Consider the following 22,251-nt stretch of genomic DNA (forward strand, 5'->3'; position numbering starts at 1 on the left):
GTAATGCTGGTATTTATTACCTCAAACTTTGAGTAATTTGGCTGCAGGAAACATTTGGACATTCATCTGATTTTGAATAGGAAATTAGTGCTGTGCCCAAATTGGACTAGAGGTTTCACATTTTTACTCGGTGTACTTCTTATACCATCAAATATCACTTTCAGGTTTCATAAAGTAATTTAAGTGATTCATTTGCCATCACAAGTCCTCTTTGGAAACTTCCAAGTAAATGTCAAGAATCCTCTTGAAGTAATACAAAACTGAGTTGTCATGGAGATGGTTAACTTCATCCCGTAAAGACAGCCATGAGAGGTCGTTGAAAGTTTTGGAAATATAATACAAGTGGGAATCATGTACATGACTTTACAGTCAAGCTGTTGCTTTAAGGTCAACGAGGAAGGTTCTTCCTTGTCGTTCTTGGAAATGGCTCCATGTTCCCTCTTGTTATGAATCCTTTACGTCTGCTTACAGTTCTGCTTCATTCAAAGCATTTTGTATTTTGAAAGGTTTTCACTATCTCGTAATGTGTGGACCACTGAGATCTACTGAGACTTAAACTGTAGGATTGAAACTTTAAAAAAATGTTTTACCTAGCTTCAACTGTTGGTTGCATTTCAATAAATTCCAGTTCTCCACGTTCAAATTTCTATGTAGACTGTAACTGACAAGTCAAACATATACAATAATCCTGCCAAAGTTATTGTTTACCTTTGTGTTCTTTATTAGAACAAATGGGAAAAAGTGACTTCATCACAATATTCTTTTAATGTTTGAAATAGAAAAAAAAAACAATCACATACAGTGGGGCAAAAAAGTATTTAGTCAGCCACCGATTGTGCAAGTTCCCCCACTTAAAATGATGACAGAGGTCAGTAATTTGCACCAGAGGTACACTTCAACAGTGAGAGACAGAATGTGAAAAAAAAATCCATGAATCCACATGGTAGGATTTGTAAAGAATTTATTCGTAAATTAGGGTGGAAAATAAGTATTTGGTCACCTCAAACAAGGAAAATCTCTGGCTCTCACAGACCTGTAACGTCTTCTGTAAGAAGCTTTTCTGTCCCCCACTCGTTACCTGTATGAATGGCACCTGTTTGAACTCATCATCTGTATAAAAGACACCTGTCCACAGCCTCAAACAGTCAGACTCCAAACTCCGCCATGGCCAAGACCAAAGAGCTTTCGAAGGACACCAGGAAAAGTATTGTAGACCTGCACCAGACTGGGAAGAGTGAATCTACAATAGGCAAGCAGCTTGGTGTGAAAAAATCAACTGTGGGAGCAATCATCAGAAAATGGAAGACATACAAGACCACTGATAATCTCCCTCGATCTGGGGCTCCACGCAAGATCTCATCCCGTGGGGTCAAAATGATCATGAGAACGGTGAGCAAAGATCCCAGAACCACACGGGGGGACCTGGTGAATGACCTGCAGAGAGCTGGGACCAAAGTAACAAAGGTCACCATCAGTAACACACTACAACGGCAGGGAATCAAATCCCGCAGTGCCAGACGTGTTCCGCTGCTGAAGCCAGTGCATGTCCAGGCCCGTCTGAAGTTTGCCAGAGAGCACATGGATGATACAGCAGAGGATTGGGAGAATGTCATGTGGTCAGATGAAACCAAAGTAGAACTTTTTGGTATAAACTCAACTCGTCGTGTTTGGAGGAAGAAGAATACTGAGTTGCATCCCAAGAACACCATACCTACTGTGAAGCATGGGGGTGGAAACATCATGCTATGGGGCTGTTTTTCTGCCAAGGGGACAGGACGACTGATCCGTGTTAAGGACAGAATGAATGGGGCCATGTATCGTGAGATTTTGAGCCAAAACCTCCTTCCATCAGTGAGAACTTTGAAGATGAAACGAGGCTGGGTCTTCCAACATGACAATGATCCAAAACACACCGCCCGGGCAACAAAGGAGTGGCTCCGTAAGAAGCATTTGAAAGTCCTGGAGTGGCCTAGCCAGTCTCCAGACCTCAACCCCATAGAAAATCTGTGGCGGGAGTTGAAAGTCCGTGTTGCTCGGCGACAGCCCCAGAACATCACTGCTCTCGAGAAGATCTGCATGGAGGAATGGGCCAAAATACCAGCTACTGTGTGTGCAAACCTGGTAAAGACCTATAGTAAACGTTTGACCTCTGTTATTGCCAACAAAGGTTATGTTACAAAGTATTGAGTTGTATTTTTGTTATTGACCAAATACTTATTTTCCACCCTGATTTACGAATAAATTCTTTACAAATCCTACCATGTGGATTCATGGATTTTTTTTTTTTCACATTCTGTCTCTCACAGTTGAAGTGTACCTCTGGTGCAAATTACTGACCTCTGTCATCATTTTAAGTGGGGGAACTTGCACAATCGGTGGCTGACTAAATACTTTTTTGCCCCACTGTAGCAGTGGAACAATGGAAGATAGTCTCTAATGTTTTGCAGTACCTGTAACAGGAGTTAAAGATTTTAAAAGGTCAAAACTCTTGCAGTATAAAAAACTGTCAAATCTGAACATTTAATCAGTACCAAACTCTTCCCACACCACACTGCCTAACCAAGACTAACTAAGCTCAATAAGACTCCTTCTTCAGCTTGACAGCTTCCTTCACCTCTGGTGTCCAACATCTGGTTTTGGGAACTACTTTGTGGCTGCAGCTCCTTGCAGCAACTTCACCAATGCAGGTGTTGAGCATTGTCCACTTCGACTCAATGTCCTTAGCTTCCCTCAGAATGCAATCAAAGCTCTGCAAGAGGCGGGAATTGATTATTGTGGAGAGTGGGGCCTCTACCAGATGCTCCCAGCTCACCCTGACAATATGTTGGAACCAGGTCCGTCCCCTGGTGGTGACCTAACTCAACCTCAGTTGGTGATCAGTTGACAGCTCAGCCCTTTTCTTTACCCCAGTGTCCAAGACATGGACAAAAATCATTGCCTGTAACCTAGGGTGTTCTTGTGGCATGTGCACAACACCCTTATTGTCAAATATGGTGTTCTCTATTGCACAATAACAGAACACCACTAAGGGTCAACAGAAGGACAGAGCCACATAGCTTCTTCGAGTAACCTGCAACAATTCTGCAAAGAAGAGCGGAGCAAACTTCCTTCGCACCATTGTGAAAGACTCATTGCTAGTTATCACAAAAGCTTTTTTGCAGTTCTTGCTGCCAAGAGTGATGCAACCAGCTATTAGGTTCAAAGAGCAATTACTGTTACACAAAGGGCCAGGTAAATTTGGATTGCGTTTTTTTCACCTTAATAAATGAAATCATCTTTAAAAAAAAAAAAAACTGCATTCTCTATTTACCCTGGTTATCGCTGTCTAATTTTAAAATCTGTTTGATGATGCACGATGATGTATGTAACATGAAACATGTAAGTGTGACAAATCTGCAAAAATCTAAGAAATTAGGCAGGGGAAAATGCTTCTTCATCTACCTGAATCCCAAACCAAACAGGAATCATTTTAACTTGTTTCCAGCTGAATTAAAGGCTCCATCTAAAACCCTGTAATTCTACCAGCTTCATTTTGCTTTGGATCAAGAAACTCCATCACAAAAAGTAAGAAGTACAAAAAAGGATGAAGCACTTATGCCAAAGAAACTGTATTTACTGCAGTGAGTCTTATGTAATATACAGTGCAATGCTAATACAAATTGCAGAGTAAGAAAATAATGTTCATACCCATTTCAACAAATGTTGAATTTTCACCAGAAATGCACTGAATATGGATAATTTGTTGTTATCAATGATGAGTTTAAAGTGAGCTACAGCCAGAGGTGGAGAGGTTCATGCAGAGCACTGAGGATTAATGTGCCCCTGTACGCGAGCTGCCTTAGATTCAGACTGATCTGTAACTATGACATTAAGATTGGTTATCCTTAAGTGATTTGATGGGACCTCGACAGTTACAAAAACCACTCAAAGGTCATTTTGACTGAATAATGTGAATTGGGACCAGAGAGGAACATCATAATATTTACTGCATATTTATGAGCCTTTAAATCTCTTTCACCTTGTGTTAGACAGATGATAAATATCCTGTTCGACATTGCTGTCAAGGCACAGGCAAGTAAGGTGACTGTCATTCAGGTGAGGTGTCTGGATCTTTGCCAGACACAATGGGTATGTGTGATCAGTGAGATCACTACCTGCTTCACTGCTTCTTAAATCCAGGCTGAGATCAAAAGCCTCTCAGTGCTCTCCTGTTATTTGAAAGAGCAGTTGCTCTCATGCTAATTAACCCAATGACAAAATGCATCATTGTAAAGGAAAGAATAAGGATGCAGTGAGATAAGGCATGTGTGGCTTAGTGCTCATTTCCCTCCATTCAGCCGGAGCCTAATGATGTCTGGCCATGTCTCTGCTTTGTCTGAGGGGTGAGACGGTTGACTCGGAAGAACCATGTGTCTGACTCCGGGCTAGCTCTGTTTTCAATCAAGGTCAGCTCCCAAATGTTTCCCTGCTAAGTCTCCCATGCATGTGCACATAAACATAAAACATAAAACACATAAAAGTGTTTACACTCTCTCTTGCCTTGACCTCAGGTTTCTGCGAGCGCTGAGTTTATTGAGTTACACCAACCCTGGTTACTTTTCCTTCAACGGAAACAAATCAATTAAAAAAGCTACAGATGTGTTGTAAACTTTGAAAATTGAGAATGACAGAGGAATCACACAGGACAGTGCCCCTAACAGGATTTGGAAACTCATGAGGGAAATTTTGAAGATGGAAACGATAGATTCGTAAACAAGACTGAAACCTAGCTATCCGATGGGGGATACAAAAATTGGGAATCATTTAGAACATTGCTAAAATGCCTTGATGCCAGACCCTTCCTTTCAGAATTCTTTGAGCTGTTAAGAAATCAACGGTAACTCAAGCAACAACACATTCAACCTTGAAGCAGCTGCACCAGCAGAAGAACACACCCAGTTACTACTCCTGTCAGCTAAGCACAGGAAAAAAACAACAATTCACATCATGACAGCTGATCTGAAAATTCTCAATTTTTGCTGCAAAATACAGACGGAAGAGTCAGAATTTGGTGTAAACATGAAAACATTGATCCATCCTGCCTTTTATTAACAGTTCAACCTGGTGAAGGTCATAACGTAATGATGTGGGGGATATTTTCTTGGCACACCTTGGCTGTACAAAAGTTATGGCGGCCACTTCTATCAGGATAGCGCACCATGTTACAAAGCTCAATTTATCTCAAATTGTTTTCTTGAACATGACAATAAGATCACTGTAGCCTTGAACAGACCACCTTTGGGATGCGATGGAATGGGAAATCAACAAAATGGACAAATCTGCAACAACTGTGTGATGCCACGATGTCAACATGGACCAAAATCTCTGAGGAATGTTTTCAGCACATTGAATTTATGCCACAAAGCATTAAGGCAGTATATGATGTAAAATACAAAGTATTCCTGTGTCAAAATATTGAATGTTTCTATTAGTTTATTGCTCTTAAAATCTGCAGCAAAACATGCAATAATACAAACTATGGATTCGAGTCAAAACACAAACAGGTAGCAACAACAGAAATGGGACATTGACCAGAATATTGCAAAAGACAAAACTGTAAAAAAGACCAAAGATTTATTTGTAAACATGAAATTACCAGTGCAACGTAATCAGGGTACAAAGAAATGTTCAAAGGAATGTGCATGTCCTTCAAAGTTAGCTGATACAGAAGCCGTGGGATTTTCTTTAGATTTTTTCCCTCCTTTCCTTCGTCTCTTCTTACGTTTTTCGCCGTCGCTTTCCCAAAACAGGCGATAAAGTGGCATTGTCTTCTGTCGAGTGGGATGTTTGCTTTTGGCCTGGGGTCCTCTCGACATCTCTGTGAATGAGTATTTAGAGACAGCTAGTTAATGTCTTGTGAACAGAAGAGATTAGAACAAGCAGCTTGGAAGGTTGGAGCGTCAGCAGATGTTCTTATCGGTAATGTTTTGACAACGTAAAACTGAAACCAAAAGATTTGGTTATTTATTAATTGAGGAAAAGAATGTGCAAAAGTATTGAGTGTGACCCCCTTGTGAAACTATTCCACCATGTATGACGTCTACCCCCTGGTTAAGGTGACAATGGTCTTGATTTTCCACTTTTTGTACTTAATTGCTTGACTTATTGGCAAAAACCATTTCCTGCCCGATGAGTCTGAAGAGCATCAGGCCCTCAGAAATATTCTTTGTCCGTGCCATGATACACTTTGACAGATCCCCATTCGGTAAATAAAAACGAGACATCCACTCACATCTGTTTGTCATCCCACAAAACACCTCATTTTATTTTAATTTCACCTACAAATTAAGTGCTACTCCGACAAGTTAACAAACCTTTGCCTCTGTCTAACACATAATATTGGGGCCATGGGCTCTTAAATCCCTTCATTTTAATCAAGATTAAATTCTGTGATTTCCCAGTCAGACATGATTACTCGAGCCAAAAAAAAAAACCTTCCACAGGAGTTATGATGCACATTGCAAATTAAAAATGGAAGATGAATGCCTATTTGCACTTGCATCTGACTAACCCAAAGTTCATACAGTCAATTAACATCAAAAGCCCCTTTAATATCACCAACTAATGTGGAGAAGACTCTATACGTTCTGACGAGAGTGAGGACGCAAAGCCTCGTACTGCATTCGTACTGATTGTCACGCTGCTGAAAGAAATAAAAAACCCGACTATCTTCGGCAACAGACGGCTTGACAGCCCTCCAGCAAATTTATTACAGTGGGTTAAAAGGTTGCTCGCACACAAGTTCAAAATAACTTTGAAAGGAAGAATGTTGAAAGGAAGAAGGCACGCCTCTGCTAACAAAAAGCTCTCACACTACTGCCCGACGACGATCGGGCAAAATTAAAGTCAAAATGTTAATTTGAGAACGTGGCAGAAAATTATTAATCAAAATATTATATTTATCATGCTTTGCAAAAGCACAAACTGCAACATACAGAAATTAGGTCAGCTGAACATGTGCAACTGAAAACAACTGCACATCATTTAAGTCAACCTCGGTGAAACTGCACAATCGTTAACAAAATCAGTAGCGCTAATCTCACTGCTGTGCTTTTCCTGCTATTCATATCAAAATATGTTATGTGAAAGAGGTCAATTAAATCTGTCAGAGGAGGAAACTTTGTATAATTTTATCCTCCATATGATTACATTTAGGGAAGTGGAGGGATAAGATTAGGAGTCAAATTCTCTCCTCCTTTCCTAAACAATAACAAGAACATGAGTTTTTGAGAGCCCTGGCATTTAATTTATAGTTTGAGCTTTACAGGGTTAAATAAGATGGGTAAATGAAATGCACCCTTCTTACTCTTAAAATATAATCATCTTGGAAGCAAACATTTAAAGGTTTACAGGAAAGCTATAGTGAGAAAAGAATAGAGGTGAATCTATACACTCACTCACACTCCCATCTTTTATTCTGGGGGAAGTGACGCTGTTGTCTGCAGAAGACGTCAAGAGTAAATACTCAATACTTCTAAATAGGCAGTTTCCCTTTATGGATTACCTTTCGCCACGCCAATGTTTTGCTACCATGTGTCCCCATGTGGGCTCAACAGCTCAGCACGTAGCTTAAAGTTACATCCCCGTTAACGAATCATGCTTAACATTAACAGACAACGATGTGTAATCTCCTACACAACAAGTGTGCAGATAACATGGCTTAGAAACCAAAAGGGAGCCCTGATGCCACCAGTGTCTCATGTGGAGAATCACTTAAAGTTTCACCTATAGATATAATTCAACATTCATAGACAAGACAAGGCTTTTAATCATAACTGCATAAAAAGGAAAAAACAATATTCCCGCATTGGAATTAGGGTCACAAGGCCACATGGACATTGTAAAAGAGTAAGGAGGCGTCTTCTAGGTGTTGTGGATTATCGGTAAGCACAGTAGGAAGCCGATCACTTTTCTACTGGTCCACACTTTGCTCAGTATTTTTCCAGAGTCTGACAAAAACTAGAGGATGGATATAAATCGATGCTCGATGGAAGAACATTTCCTGTCACTCTTGTTTCAAAAACACTCGACTTCAGTATAGAATAGTGCCTTATGATTACATTCAGTCAAGTGTTATGTGGAACGAAAAGATTAGGAGTGAAAACTGGGAGGTTTGAGCCCAACTTCAGGGTCAAAAACACAGATAAAGAGGGGAGCCTAGACAAGGAACAAAAACAAAGCTGAGAATAAGCTTAGAAAATGTTTGTGCTATCACCTTTGTGACAGTAGAGCTGTGAATGCATTAAATACATTAAAACTGCATTTTCTAATTGTATTTTATTTATTTATTTATTTTACTTAAGCAGCACAAAACACATGCATGGAGAGGAAGGAAAGATGCAAAACTCTGTGGTCGAAACACCACCACCACCCTGGAATGATTCAGTGTCCTAGTGCATGGTTTGCAAGTGAATGAGCTCCGACTCAAGTGTTGTTATTTATGTGAGTCTTTTGGGGGTTAAATGCTGCATGTGGTGTTCTTTTCAGGCTGAATCTCACTTGACAGAGATGACAGAAACAAGCCCGAAAAAGTAAGAATGAGGGAAAAAAAGAAAAGAAAAATCTGGAAATTGTAATGTGGAAATCTGTATAATAAAGTACGATAAAAAATAGATTCATTTAATACAAAGGGGTCAGCACAAAAAGCAGACTTCAGGTATCCCAAAATAAATAAATAAATAGATTTAAGTGGAAAATAGAAAAAATATCTGCCCTTTAGACTGATAATACTGAGATGAACTGACTAGAATCCAATAGTTTATTTCGAACATGTAAATATATTTGGATAACAAGAGAAAAGAAAACCTTAAAACATCACGTTTTCATGAATATCTCTATGTCTACACATTGAACTTCATCCTTTTCGACCATAAACAAAATTTTTCTGTTCCTACCCAGTTTTTTTAAATGCCATTATTTACAAACCAAAATTCAGAATGCGAGCAGAAGGAGAGTATGAAGAAGGATTGGAAGGGCTCACAATTAAAGCATACCACAACATCTGTCAAACATGGTGGAGGCAGTGTTACGGCGTGGGCATATATGGATGCCAATGGATTCAGGTCACCAGTGTTTACTGATTATGTGCAAGTTGGTAGAAATACCAGGACTGATTTGCATGGAGCTATTATTTCTGATAAATACTGATTCACAGTATAGATGATGACCTAAAGCTACCCTAGAGATTCTTTAGACAGAAATGTAATTTTTTGTAATGTAATATTTTTTATGGCCCCATTAGCCTCAACCCAAGCGAGCATGCTTTCTGCATGACACCCACAATCAAGCATCAACTAACGGTTCACTGCAGGAAAAGTCTGACAAAGCATCTCAAGGAAGGAAACTTCAGGCAGTCACTGACAGCAAAGAATTTATATTCATGTAATAAAATTATTTGTCAATTACTCATGAGCCAGTGAAAGCGGAGCGGCCATGTAAAAATGCCTATAAATCCTTTATGCGCAAGTTTGCCAAAACCTCTGGATTAGAGCTAAGTCTTCACTTCAGTTGCATCTTGATTGCATCATTTCTAATCCGTTGTGGTAGGGCAGAGCGGCCAAACTGAGTCAGATCAAAATATTTGGACCTGACTGTATGGTCTTGATTTACTTCAGGATATAACAGCTGACAGCACCATATTTTTTAAAATAAATTACAGTAAGTTCTACCTTTCTGTCTCCTGCTATACTAGAACTGGCTAAAAAACAAAACAAAAAAAAAAAAACCAGCTAGTAGGGGCCTTCAGAGGTATCAAGTGGAACAAAAGTTGTGCCACTGAGTGTTACATGGAACTGGAACGTTATACTGCAATAACGTGCTTTTGTGGAACACCATCTTGAAGTTGCCCTATGGCACGGGCCCCATCCTGAGGGTGGCATGCTTGGAGCAGACACCAGGTGTAAATCAGTCACCTGACTGTCAGCACCAGAAGCTCAAAACAAGCGTCAATAGCGGAATAAGCCGTTTTCCATTGGCACAACCCATAAACTCTACTGTATATATATGCATGGGTGCGTTTGTTTGTGTGTGTGCGCGCTTCTGCATGTACAACACGAACACAAAAACATCAACAGTATGCTAACATACAACATTACTTGTAATATAAAGCAAAACAAAAAAAGAAACAGATGGATGAACAATATCAAATTTAGGCAACAGCAACAACAAAGTAATCACTTACTTTCTGGCAGGTTCTGGACCAAAGATGTCAGAAATAGAACTGTAGGGGAGGAAACAAAGAAAGGGCAATAAATTAACTGTGGCTACATGCACACTAACACAAGAAGCCATAGCAACAGTAACAAGTGTCCACACAACTAGTATTAAAATTACAAAACGTAACGTAGGTGAAGCTGATTTTCACGTTTTACTTTTCACGTCTGATAAGATTCAATCTTGATGAGATTGAGAAACACTGACACAAACATCCAAAGAGTCTGTCCCGACAAACAAAATCCTGCAGCTTTTAAACTAAAACTAAATGAGAAACACTTAAACTGTTTACATTTGGGAAATCTCTAATGGAGTACTGTAAATGTTGAACATAAACATAGTAAAAACATACAAGTGTGATATACCGTGATTCGGGATACTTGCTGTTTCAATAATAAACACATTTAATGACTTGCCTTGTATCTGTGTTAACTTGCCTGCAGGAGAAATGTGAGATTACAATAAAACCTCATATTTCAGATTCACTGTGTGTTTTACTGTACCTGCAAGATCCATCACAGGCAAAGATCAATAAAATGTGAAAAAGACCCAGGATGTTACTTCATAACAAAAATCGACCCTCAGTTTCCGGCTTGATTTGAAACTAGACGGTATTGCACAAAGCTGAGGCAAACACTTCATAAATCTGAATATAGATACAAAAAGAAATTCACTCTTTTTTTGGGCTGTTGTCAGAATATAAAATCTAAAAGTCTGCAATTATGTGCTGCTGTTCCTCTCGCACACACAACAGGCTGCTGTGCTGTATCGGTGGGGTGCATAAACTATAAACTGATCAAATTTCTGCCACATTCATGCTCTGTGGGCGCTGAAAATAAAGAACAATTCCATACCCCTGATAACAATATCACTATTATATTGTTAATTGAATGCATTGTGGATGTTTCGCTGCCTTTTTCTCTCTCTGCCGTATTAACCGATTTGGACGTTCAACACCTCCGGCACAAAAAGCTTTTTGTTCACGCCGTGATTTATTCTTCTACTGTTCTCGCTGTAAACCAACAATAAGCTATCGATGTGCATCAGACTTCGCCGTGTATTTTAGTTTCTGTGTGACATTTTGAGTTTTGTGAGGCGCTGGACTTTGATTTCATTTGCATTTGCAAGTCACATCTTGTTGTGATTTTAAGAAGTAGAAACAGGGAGGAAGATCTGTGAAAAGCATTATTCCACTCATGTGTTTGATGGCTTAGAAAAAGAAAATAAATTGTCCAAAGTGATTAGTTGCACCTTTTCAGTCTAGAAAGCCAAGTGTGAATATTAAGAACAGAATGTGACTGGAAAAAACATTATCTTCCCCCTTTTAAAATAAAATAAAAAATCAAGACGGTCTAAAAACAAAATGTGTCAGCTCATGTTAGCTCAGCAGTCACTAACGGTGACATGATTGATTACCCTTAAAAAAATGATAAATTACTTGTGATGCGGACTAAAATACAAAAATTTAAATGGATAAAAAACACAACTCTAGTAGAGACTACATTACATTTTACCATGAAATTTACACATTACATCCCTTAGAAATGTGGCACACCAACTCCCTGATAAGCAATTTTAACTTGAATAAAATGTGAAATGGTGTCAGAGCTGAGAACGCATGAGTCAAAAAGGAGGAAATTAAAGTTTTATCAAAAGAAACTGCAAAAAATATGCATTGAAAAGCACAATCTAACCTAAGACTGGGCTTTTCTCTCCCTGAGGGCGAACAGGTCTTAAAGCAACTTTCTCTCTCCACTTATATTAAATATTCTTGGAGAGCTCCTTTGGTTTCCCCAAGCTGTTGATCCTTAAAGGCACGGATCATTCCTAACACCATTAAATACCTCACAACTCTTTTGGATAGTTATTGCTACTGTTCAAATCTCCTGTAAGCATGGGCCGGCCAATTAAAGTCAGGGTGGACTTAAAAGGAGAGGAACTAAAAGTGCTTGTTTCAGATGGTGGATGAACTCCAGCATAAGCTAAAAAACAAAACAAAAACAAAAACATGCAAAGCCACTCTGAGAAACCAACAATACAAATACTGAGCTGACAAAAGGTATTATTTAAGTGTGTAAACCCACAAAAAACCAAACCAAAAAAGTGCTTCTCAAGATGTGCTAGTGGCAGGCACTGCCATTTACCAGCAGGTCCCTGTTGGCAAGCTGGTGCGTGCGAAGCATTGAGCATATCTCAACATTACTGACCAACTTCCAGATGAGGTTTGGAGCTCGAAACAGTGGGGTGCTTTACAAAAGAAAATGAAGTGGAAATTGGTCCAGAGCTGGTCCCATACTATCATTTACTGGCTACTTGGCCTGTGTTTATTGCACGTAACTTTTCATGGCTGGGCACAGAAACTAAAGTCAGCCTTGTGTGAAAGCCACACTTCACAAGCGGAGCCTTAAAGGTACGTCCCGCTTATATAAAAATATGACAACCATTTCATCTTTAACTCACAGCACCTCAGCTGTCTGCGGTGTGCTAGGAATAGCCATTTTTCTAGTTAGCAGGTGATCTCTGAGGATAGAGACACGAGTGCTGCACTGGCTTCTTTCCCATTATCAATGTACACCTAACTGTTGTAGCCCTTCAATATACATATTTAACCAAAGGCTGTACTTATTCATCTGTAGGTAATGTTATTTTACAGAAACTACACGTTATTTGTTGTTTAGTTAAAGTGGAAATCTTGCATTTTTATCCTTTATTTTATTTCTCAAAGCTTCAGTCTACCTCTCATCATTAGCGACGTGTCCCACATAGTAGCACATGAATCTGGATTTGTATTGTTGGAAATCTCTCTCTCACTTTATGTGTCAAATGAACAAAAAAAGGCTGAAAGGGATTATGAATTTAAAGTAACGGCCCAACTTTAAAAAACTTTTGTCTGATTTAGGCGGCACTCTGCTGACAGCACACACAAGAGGCTATCAACATCATTTATAACTGTGCGGCAAAGGACCTTGTCTCTAACCCGAGTCTCACAGCACGGGGCTTTATTTAGCGACAGCCAGTTATCTTTCCTCTTTGCAATTATATTCAAAGCTATAATTGAATCCAGACTGAACACCTGCGTGACTCCACACCGATGCTTTTTGCCTACTTGATTGGAGAGAGGGGGAATCTAATTACCTGAAAAACAGCTAATTATCAGTTTTATAGAGAAGTTAGGAACTTGTCAGTAAATCTGGACTATCTGAATGCAAAAGTCACAAAAAGAAAATTGACTGTTAATGTTAACCAGTGCGTTTTATGTTCTAATTAAACATTACAATCAGCTTAGAAGCCCCCAAAAGAATGTGTTATTTGACATATACAAAACAAATGCCTTTAGGATTTTTAAGAAAATAATCCAACAACAGATTTAATGTGAACGCAGTAAGAGCAACATGAAAAGAAATGCTGCAATGTTTCTGGAAATATGGTACTAATGACTTCTTTAAAAAATAAAGAAAAAATCATGGCTTGTAGAACTTATTGGAGGAAGCGCGCTAGTTTTTCAAAAAGAAATTTGAAATGTAAAGAGAATGAAGTGAAACTCCATGGATGGGGTGTGTATACTGTCATTTTTAGATCAGATTCTTTACTGATTTATTTATGTATTCCTGGAGCCGGTCTGATTCCCATCGCTGCTTCCTCTGTGTGTGTTGAAATCCAGGCTTCTCAGGCCTGTGGTTTGATAGCAGATCCACAGACATGTAAGCAGATACGAGCCTCTCTTCATAACAGATGAATATTTCCACTAAGAGGGTGAACATGATAGCAAAGCGAGATGACAGGATCCAGTCTGGAGTGCTCAGGCAGTGCTTTAAAAGAGAGAATCAGTATTATATTTGCATTTGTTTCATTGCGGCTCAGTGCTCGGATCTACTTGTTTTGCTGCTCTCGGTTTCATCTTAGTTGTGTCTCCTCTGCCCAGCGGAGCAGACCCAAGAGCAGAGGAGACACACACGGAAACATAAAGCAGAGAAGAGAGGAAAAACATCTTTATAGAGTCTTGTCACAAGCGGGGGCTCAACATTAGCTGTCATGTGTGCTTGGGGCGATTGTGGCTCAAGAGTTGGGAGTTCGCTTTGTAATTGGAAGGTTGCCGGTTCGAGCCCCGGCTTGGACAGTCTCGGTCGTTGTGTCCTTGGGCAAGACACTTCACCCATTGCCTACTGGTGGTGGTCAGAGGGCCCGGTGGTGCCAGTGTTCGGCAGCCTCGCCTCTGTCAGTGCACCCCAGGGTGGCTGTGGCTACAATGTAGCTTGCCATCACCAGTGTGTGAATGTGTGTGTGAATGGGTGGATGACTGGATATGTAAAGCGCTTTGGGGTCCTTAGGGACTAGTAAAGCGCTATATAAATACAGGCCATTACCATTTACCAACTGATGCTTCTGGATTATTTGCTGGCACTTGTGTGCACGCGCTGTCTGGTTATAAATGAAACCCTAAGAGACTGAGGTGTGTCTGATGCACCTGTTTATTTTGGGTTGAGATGCTGGTGTCCAGTGCAGCACTCAGTGGTTCTAAATATTGTTTGTATTTTTTGTTTTGTTTTACCTGCTGACGGACACGTCGCTATAGGTGGGGCTGGACGGCACCTCGATTACTCCTCCTGATTCCTCGTCTTCAGCTTCATGTTCAACCTTCACTTCTGTGCAGCTTTTTATTTGTGCACCTTGATCTGAAAGAGGCAAACCGTAAATGCTGTACGACGTCATGCTACAGATCCAGGAGGAAATGACGGGTCAAAGGTTTCTACGTAAAATGAATCTCTTTCCCTCCTCACTGATGTGATAAGTAATGTGAAAACAGAGTGGCATGACATATGCTAAATGTTGAATTAACATTTCTGGATTGCAACACCAATTTTTAGAGAGCATTTGAATGAACAAACACCAGGCATCATCTCTTTGTTGATAAAAAACTGAGCATTCAGTGGTGGAAAAGTGCTTATGATTTTCTACTCACTTGGAAAAACTACTTTCTTACAAAAAGATGGGACTTTTTTTTTTCTTTAAAGGCAGTTGTGTAGAAAAAAAACAAACCTTTTTCACAGGGCTGCAGGGTCTGTGAAAAACTAAGTGCACAGCCACATTTTGCAGGAATAACTTGAAGTAATTATTTTTTGCATCAGACAAACACTGATGCACAGACTCTTTACAACATTGCTTCAATTCACTGAAATGTGCAGGTATTTGTTCAAGCACCGCTCTTTTCCAAGGCAACAATCTGATTATTTCCTTTTTCATCCATTGGATTGTAGATTTGCTGCTGTGCTTGAGATCATTGTCCTGCTGCTTGTCCCAATTTCAGCTACGTTTTAACCGTCAGACAGCTGGCCTTAAATTTGAGTTCATGGTCGTCGCAGTGACTGCGAGGTGTTCATGTGGCTGCAAAAGAAGCCCAACTCATCATCCCTCCACCACCATGCTTGACAGTTTATATGAGTTGCTTGTGTTGATATGTTGTATTTGCTTTTTTCCAAACGTGACACTGTTCTAGAAATCTCGAGGTTTGTTCAGACGTTTGCAAAGCTAAGCCAGGCTGCCATGATCATTTTAAAAAGAAGAGGCTTCCACCTGACAGCCATGCTTATTCAGTCTTTTTCTAATTTAAACATGCTAACTGAAGCCTCTGAACTCTAACATGTAGGGCTTTGATTTTTTGCATTTTCTCTCAACATCATGTCTTCACACCGACGAATGCTCCAGACTAACAAACTACCAAAACGTCTGCTATTATAAAAGGTGCTCGCACTTGCAGACGATCAGTTTATCAAGTGAATTTGATTAGCAGCACCTGGCTGCTACTTATTCTCTTAACTCCTGTGAAAGCAGCAAAGGTGTTCTTAGTCTTCACAGGGCTGCAAAGGAAAATATTTCCTTTTCACGCAAGTGTACAAGATAGCAGGTAACCACAGACATCAAGTGACTTTTTTTTTTAAAGGGCGTCAGAGAAGTGCACAGAAGTGTCCTTTGGCTAGAAAATATTATGTCTGAATGTCAAAGTACCTGCAGAGTGCGTTTTTTGTACGTCCTTGTTCACCTCGCTGACTTCCTGTTTAACACGAGGTTGTCTGGTGGTCTCCATGCGGCCGCGGACCTGCGCTATTAGCCGGGAAAAGTCACTGCTGTGCTGCTTCCCTGTGGGCAAAATAGCATATCGCTATAGGGTCAAACACATCAAGAGGATAGAATGATTATGACGTTATGTGATAGTCACTGATTTCTAATAGCGGTTCAAGAGTCTAACCTTGAATTCAATGTTTAGATTAAATGCAGTCATAAATTAAAGTTATTCGAATTAAATGGTTGCTAATTAAAATGACTGTAACGCACAGTTGACCACTTGGAGCTGCAGTTTAAACTCACGTCTCAGAAAGTGTTACTGCAGAACATTTTTTCAACCTGCTGTTATTTTACCAAATGGGAATGTTTTCTGAATAACTAGCTACCAACTGTATTAACACTAAAAGAAATTGGTGTCACAGAAAGAAAAGGCTGCGAGCTCCCGGCGGATACGGTGTGTGCATGTGTATACGCCGCTTTCACCTTCTTGCCTGCTCAGGCACCACTGCCCATGCCGGCAGAGTGAGTCATCCACATCCTCCTCTGATAAATCGGGAGGTTATCACAGCAGCGCAGCTATTTATAGAACACACCTCTTGTGAGTCACATCCATTTTTCAAACACTTTTAAAGTTAGCTCTTAAGAGTTATTTCCAACAAGCTTTTCATCTAGTTCAACTATGTCAACATGACTTGAGAACAATGTCCTGCGATTTTGGTGAACTGGCCTCTGCCCCGAGGATAAAAACACAGAGCTCATCTAGATTTTCTTGCTTCTGTGTATCCGAGTGATTACCTCCGAGGTCACATGGGGGAAAAAAAAAGTCTCAGACATACAAATCAACAGACAAGTGGCCCTATGAATTATAATAAAATACTGGAGATTATTTACACAGACAAAAACCTATGTCACCACGTGCTGCTAAAAATCAGACAACTGTTGTCCATGTTTCTGCTTCTTTTTTAACTTGTTGATGAAGGTATGTGAGGCTAGCTTATAGACTAAAGTAACACTTGCGTTATGGCTGGGCGACACTTCATATGCAAAACTGCAATCCTCTTTCTGAGAAACAAAAGCATGTTATATTAGAGATACTGAATATCAGTAACCTATGCCGGTTTTCACAGGGACAGTCGACCTATCCACAGTATTACCAAGCAACAATTACTCAACCAGACAAAAATGTCATGCAGTCTTTATGATGGACTGCCTCTCAGTAAGTCCTCTTACAGTGGATTTCCCAAGTGAACTAGTGACCTATAAGAATTGATCACCGAGAAGCCTGATGGAGGCTTTGAAAACTGTCATAACAGGCTGTCAATAACATCTATCCAGCTAATTTTAAACTTTTATTTCTTTTGTAGCCAAAAAATATATAATATGCACTCTAATTCTGAACACCCAATACCCAATTTCCTTCGGGGTCAACCTTCAGGATCAATAAAGTTTTATTAAATTGAATACGTCTCTATTCCTTCATTTAAAAAAAACTCTGTATAGAGTTAATAGAGAAGCTCTCCTAAATTATTTCAAGCGTTCTCATTGTACCTGACATAAATCAGTTGGGTGATGAGCCCAAATTTGAGATTTTTGGTTCAAACTGACATTAATATACAACAACGACTGTCTACAGCCATCTACCCACCCATTTACAATTTTCCTGGAAAAATATAAAGAAATGAGAGGTGGCTTAAGACTTTCACAATACTGTATGTGTGTTGTATTTCATGTGAGCCATACATTTCAGTCTTTCTTTCCAAAGACAGCAGTGACCAAAAATGAACACCATTCAGTTACTGGCCAAAATAAACATAGTCAACAGGACTCTGGCTTTTTTTCTCCATCACCAAAGTTTATTGTCACTACATGTGTCGTTCTTCACAAGTGTTGATTTCAACGAAACATTTCCTAGGACTGCGTTGCTGTATGTGTAACACACCCCAAGCAAGAGGGCGGCTGACAGATTATGTCTGGTTCTGAAAAAAACAGATAAATTATGAGATGGACGACAGGTAGTGTGTTTCCTCTCTCGCTTCTGCCAGATCTTTATTTAAACACATTCATGTGTTCACAACAGGTTGCAAAAACTTCTTAACATCTCTGTCTCACATTCCCAAAACCCAAAATCAGAATAAACTAAAATAGTATAATAATAGTATAAACAAAAATCTAAACAGTCATCTCTGTTGTTTGTTACTAAGAGCTATAAATCACACTTTTTTTCACACATTGTTTGATAAAGCAAACATTCCAGTATTGTACCATATACTAATGGCGTATCTGTGTAGTGGAAATCTCCACATCAACATTGCAGAGCGATCAGAATTATTATAGGTTATTACACTAACTTTAGACAATAACAGTGACAACATATCAAACTGTCTCTGCGAACACATTAACTCAAATATACAGGAGCCGTGGTGTACTTTTGTTACAAGAGGGTGCCTTAAGTTTAGAAAACAACAAAGCTAACAGCTACTCTAGGATGTGGCGAGCTAAGCTAGCTCCTACTCTCGATCGTAACACATTTCAATGAGCAAAACAGACGAATACAGATCCCAGCAAAACAAACTGCTGGTCAGGTTTTACCCTTATTTGGCATGTAAATTATGTGGACCACATGTGTGGCCTTATTACTTACTAACCTGAAAAAAACAGATAAATTATGAGATGGACGACAGGTAGTGTGTTTCCTCTCTCGCTTCTGCCAGATCTGAAGACGAGCAGTAGCGTCACACTAAACCATCTCACTGGGGCGGAAGTGCCCCCTTGTGGCGTAACTAGGGACCACACCACATGTTGGATCTCCAACAAAAATCACAAGATTAAGGCCCTTCCTTAACAAAACTACACCTAAAAGCTTATACAATGTACAAAAATTAAATCACATAATGTGACCACACATTACAGTGTGTCACACGCTCCCTGACAAAATAAGAATGGCTCCTGGCATTCAAACCTCAATTTTTCTCAAAAACATTGACACATACACTTATTCAATATAACAAAGGTGTGTATATGTAAGGTGTGTAAGCATATGAAAGGTGAGGTGTAAAGCATGTGGGTGTTGGAATATGATAAGGAACTGTCCATGGTGGCATGTAGGGTGAGGAGAGCGTTGCAACTGTAGGATGAGGCTGGTACGATGGTTCACCCAGTGTTTGGTATGTCAGCATCTGCCTTGGTTTCCTCTCCCTAGTCGACCTTCTCATGTCGCTAGTAGAACATCGTGGAGGGGTGCGTGCAGACAGTTCGTCCTCATTTGGAATTGACAGTTCATCATCTGCACTTTCTGATGGAACTGGGTCATGTAGTGAAAGCGCCTCTGGAAAGTTGTCTCCTAGACTGACTTGATCTTGGCTGACTGGCCGGCCAATACAGCTTTCTTCCCTGATGGGTACCTTCGCATGACTGTTTTCTTCACCGGAGGCTGGGTGGGGCTGTTCTGCAGTAGATATCCTATGGTAAGTCTTTCCTTTGATGGGCTCTCTTTCTTTTACAGGAAGCCTCAACCAGAATTTTCCAGTACTCTCTTCAGAGTCTGAGTCACTTGTTTCAGTCTGTTGCCTCCTCCTGCCTCTGTCCCCTGGCAGGTTGTTTGATTTTGTTTGTCTCTTTGGTGTAGGTTCAGGAATGTGCTGTGGGGCCTCAACTGGTAAGTCATTCACAAGTAGTAACAAGTTACGGTGAAGCACTCTAGTCTTATCCTTATCTCCTGCTTCTCGGTAGACGACATACACGGGGTTGTCAGCTACTTGTGCTTTGACTACGTAGATACTCTTTTCCCAGTATGACTTGAGTTTTCCAGGCCCACCTCTTTCACCAAGATTTCTAACGAGGACCCTGTCCCCAGGATGCAAGACGACACCCCTGAGTTTTTTGTCATAGTAGGATTTGCCTCGTGCGCTGGACAGTTTACTATTGTCACTGGCTATCTTGTACGCCTCAGTCATCTTTTCTGCCCACTTTTCAGCATAATGTTTGTGAGACACAGTTTTTTTCTCCCCAACCAGGCCAAACAACAAGTCTATTGGGAGACGGGGGTGATGCCCATACAACAGAAAGTAAGGGGAATACCCTGTTGACTCATGCCGCGTACAATTGTAAGCGTGCACTGTTTGCTGAAGGTGATCTTTCCAGCATTGCTTTTCTTTGTCGCCGAGTGTCCTAAGCATCTGCAAGAGAGTCCGATTAAATCTCTCGGCGGGATTACATTGGGGGTGATACGGTGTGGTCCTTGAGTGTCCAATTCCAGCTTTCTCTCTTAAAGTCCGAAAGAGCTCGTTTTCAAACTCACGACCCTGATCGTGATGCAGCCTGCCGGGATATCCAAAACGCTGGATGAAATCACCAAAGATGCGCTCAGCTGCTGTCTTGCCTGACTTATTTTTGGTCGGGTATGCTTGAGCAAACCTTGTAAAATGATCTACTACGACCAGGATATATTCATATCCACCTCGGCTGGGCTCTAGGTGCAGGTAATCTATGCATACAAGATCCAAAGGTGAGTTTGAAGTGATTGTGCCCATTGGGGCACGGACATGTCCAACCGGTTTTTTTTGTTTTATGCAGGGACACTTCCTTGTGACATAGTTTTCAACTTCCTGTTTCATAAATGGCCAGTAGAACCTCTCTCTAGCTAGGGCCAGTACTCGGTCAGTACCAATGTGTCCCATGTCGTCATGGAGGTATTTTAGTACCTTGGCCTTGTAAACTGCTGGGAGAACAAGTTGCTGTCTTTCAGTAGTACGTCGATACAAAAGTCCATTGTCAAGGCACAGTTTGCTCCATTCATGAAGCAATCTCCTTGCAGCTTTACCTACTGTTTGTCGTATCTCGTTTGTCATTACAGCATTTGTCTCTTTTAGCCGAATGATTTCTCCCACTGCTGGGTCTTCCCTTTGAGCCTTCACCAACTCCTCACTGCTTATGGTTGGAAGTGAAGTTGGGGGGTCTTGGTTCGTGTTAGCAGTAAGAGCCAGGATGGCGACCCAAGCTACATCCTGTTCCTGGGCTGCTTTGGCCCCACCCCATGTGGTTTGCACAACTTCATGAGAGAGCCCCTCAGTACATGCTGTCACGTACTTCTCAATGTCAAGGGGCATGCGGGACAACGTGTCAGCATCTATATTTACCTTTCCTGGTCTGTATTTTATCTCAAACCGGAAATCTGACAACTCCCCAACCCAGCGATGCCCAACAGCATTAAGCTTAGCAGTGCTCATTATGTAAGTCAGAGGGTTGTTGTCAGTATAGATGGTGAAGTGTGGGGCATAATAGAGGTAGTCTCTAAACTTTTCACACACCGCCCATTTAAGCGCCAGAAATTCTAATTTCCCACTGTGCAGGCAATAGTTTTTCTCGGCTGGAGACAGCGTTCTGGAGCCATACCCAATAACCCTTAGCTTACCATCTTGCTGCTGATAGAGTACAGCGCCAAGGCCTTGCTCTGAGGCATCTGTGTGTAGCAAGAAAGGTAAGTGGAAGTCTGGGTAGGCCAGGACTGGAGGGTGGGTGAGCATGTCAATGAGTTGCTCCAGTGCCCCCTGGTGTTCACCAGTCCACACCACAGGAGTATTGGAAGACAGCTGACTGCCTTTGGTTTTCCTCTGGTGAGGTGGTGCTCGTGACATGTCAGACTTGGCTTGGAGAAGCTCATACACAGGCTTTGCGATACGTGAGAAGTCCTGAATATAGCTACGGTAGTAGCTGAGGAAGCCCAGGAGCCGCCTCACATCGCCAACAGTCTGCGGTGTTTTGGCCCTGAGTGACTGCACAGCCTCTAGATCCTTTGGGTCAATTTGCACACCCTCTGCTGATACAAGGCGACCCAAATATCTTACTTGTCTGCAAAAGAGTTCACACTTTTCAGGCCTTAGCTTCACACCGTGATGCTGAAGTGCTTTCAAAACTTTGCGGACGCCCTCAACATGCTCCTCA

The 22,251-nt window shown here is 40.8% G+C and overlaps 1 protein-coding gene across 1 annotated transcript in view; it reads right to left on the reverse strand.

Moving 5' to 3' along the window:
• Positions 1-4,517: 4,517 nt before the first annotated feature.
• The window catches only part of rad18 (RAD18 E3 ubiquitin protein ligase), a 38,614-nt gene continuing 20,880 nt past the window's right edge, over positions 4,518-22,251 (reverse strand). Inside the window, exons 10-13 of the mRNA XM_080891423.1 lie at positions 16,255-16,386; positions 14,801-14,924; positions 10,220-10,258; positions 4,518-5,857 (exon numbers count right to left, since the gene is read on the reverse strand). Of these exons, the coding sequence (XP_080747549.1) occupies positions 5,758-5,857; positions 10,220-10,258; positions 14,801-14,924; positions 16,255-16,386 (395 nt within the window). The 3' untranslated portion in view covers positions 4,518-5,757. The remainder of the gene's footprint in view (positions 5,858-10,219; positions 10,259-14,800; positions 14,925-16,254; positions 16,387-22,251) is intronic.

The sequence above is a fragment of the Rhamphochromis sp. 'chilingali' genome, assembly GCF_963969265.1.
Source record: "Rhamphochromis sp. 'chilingali' genome assembly, chromosome: 9".
Lineage (NCBI taxonomy): Eukaryota > Metazoa > Chordata > Actinopteri > Cichliformes > Cichlidae > Rhamphochromis > Rhamphochromis sp. 'chilingali'.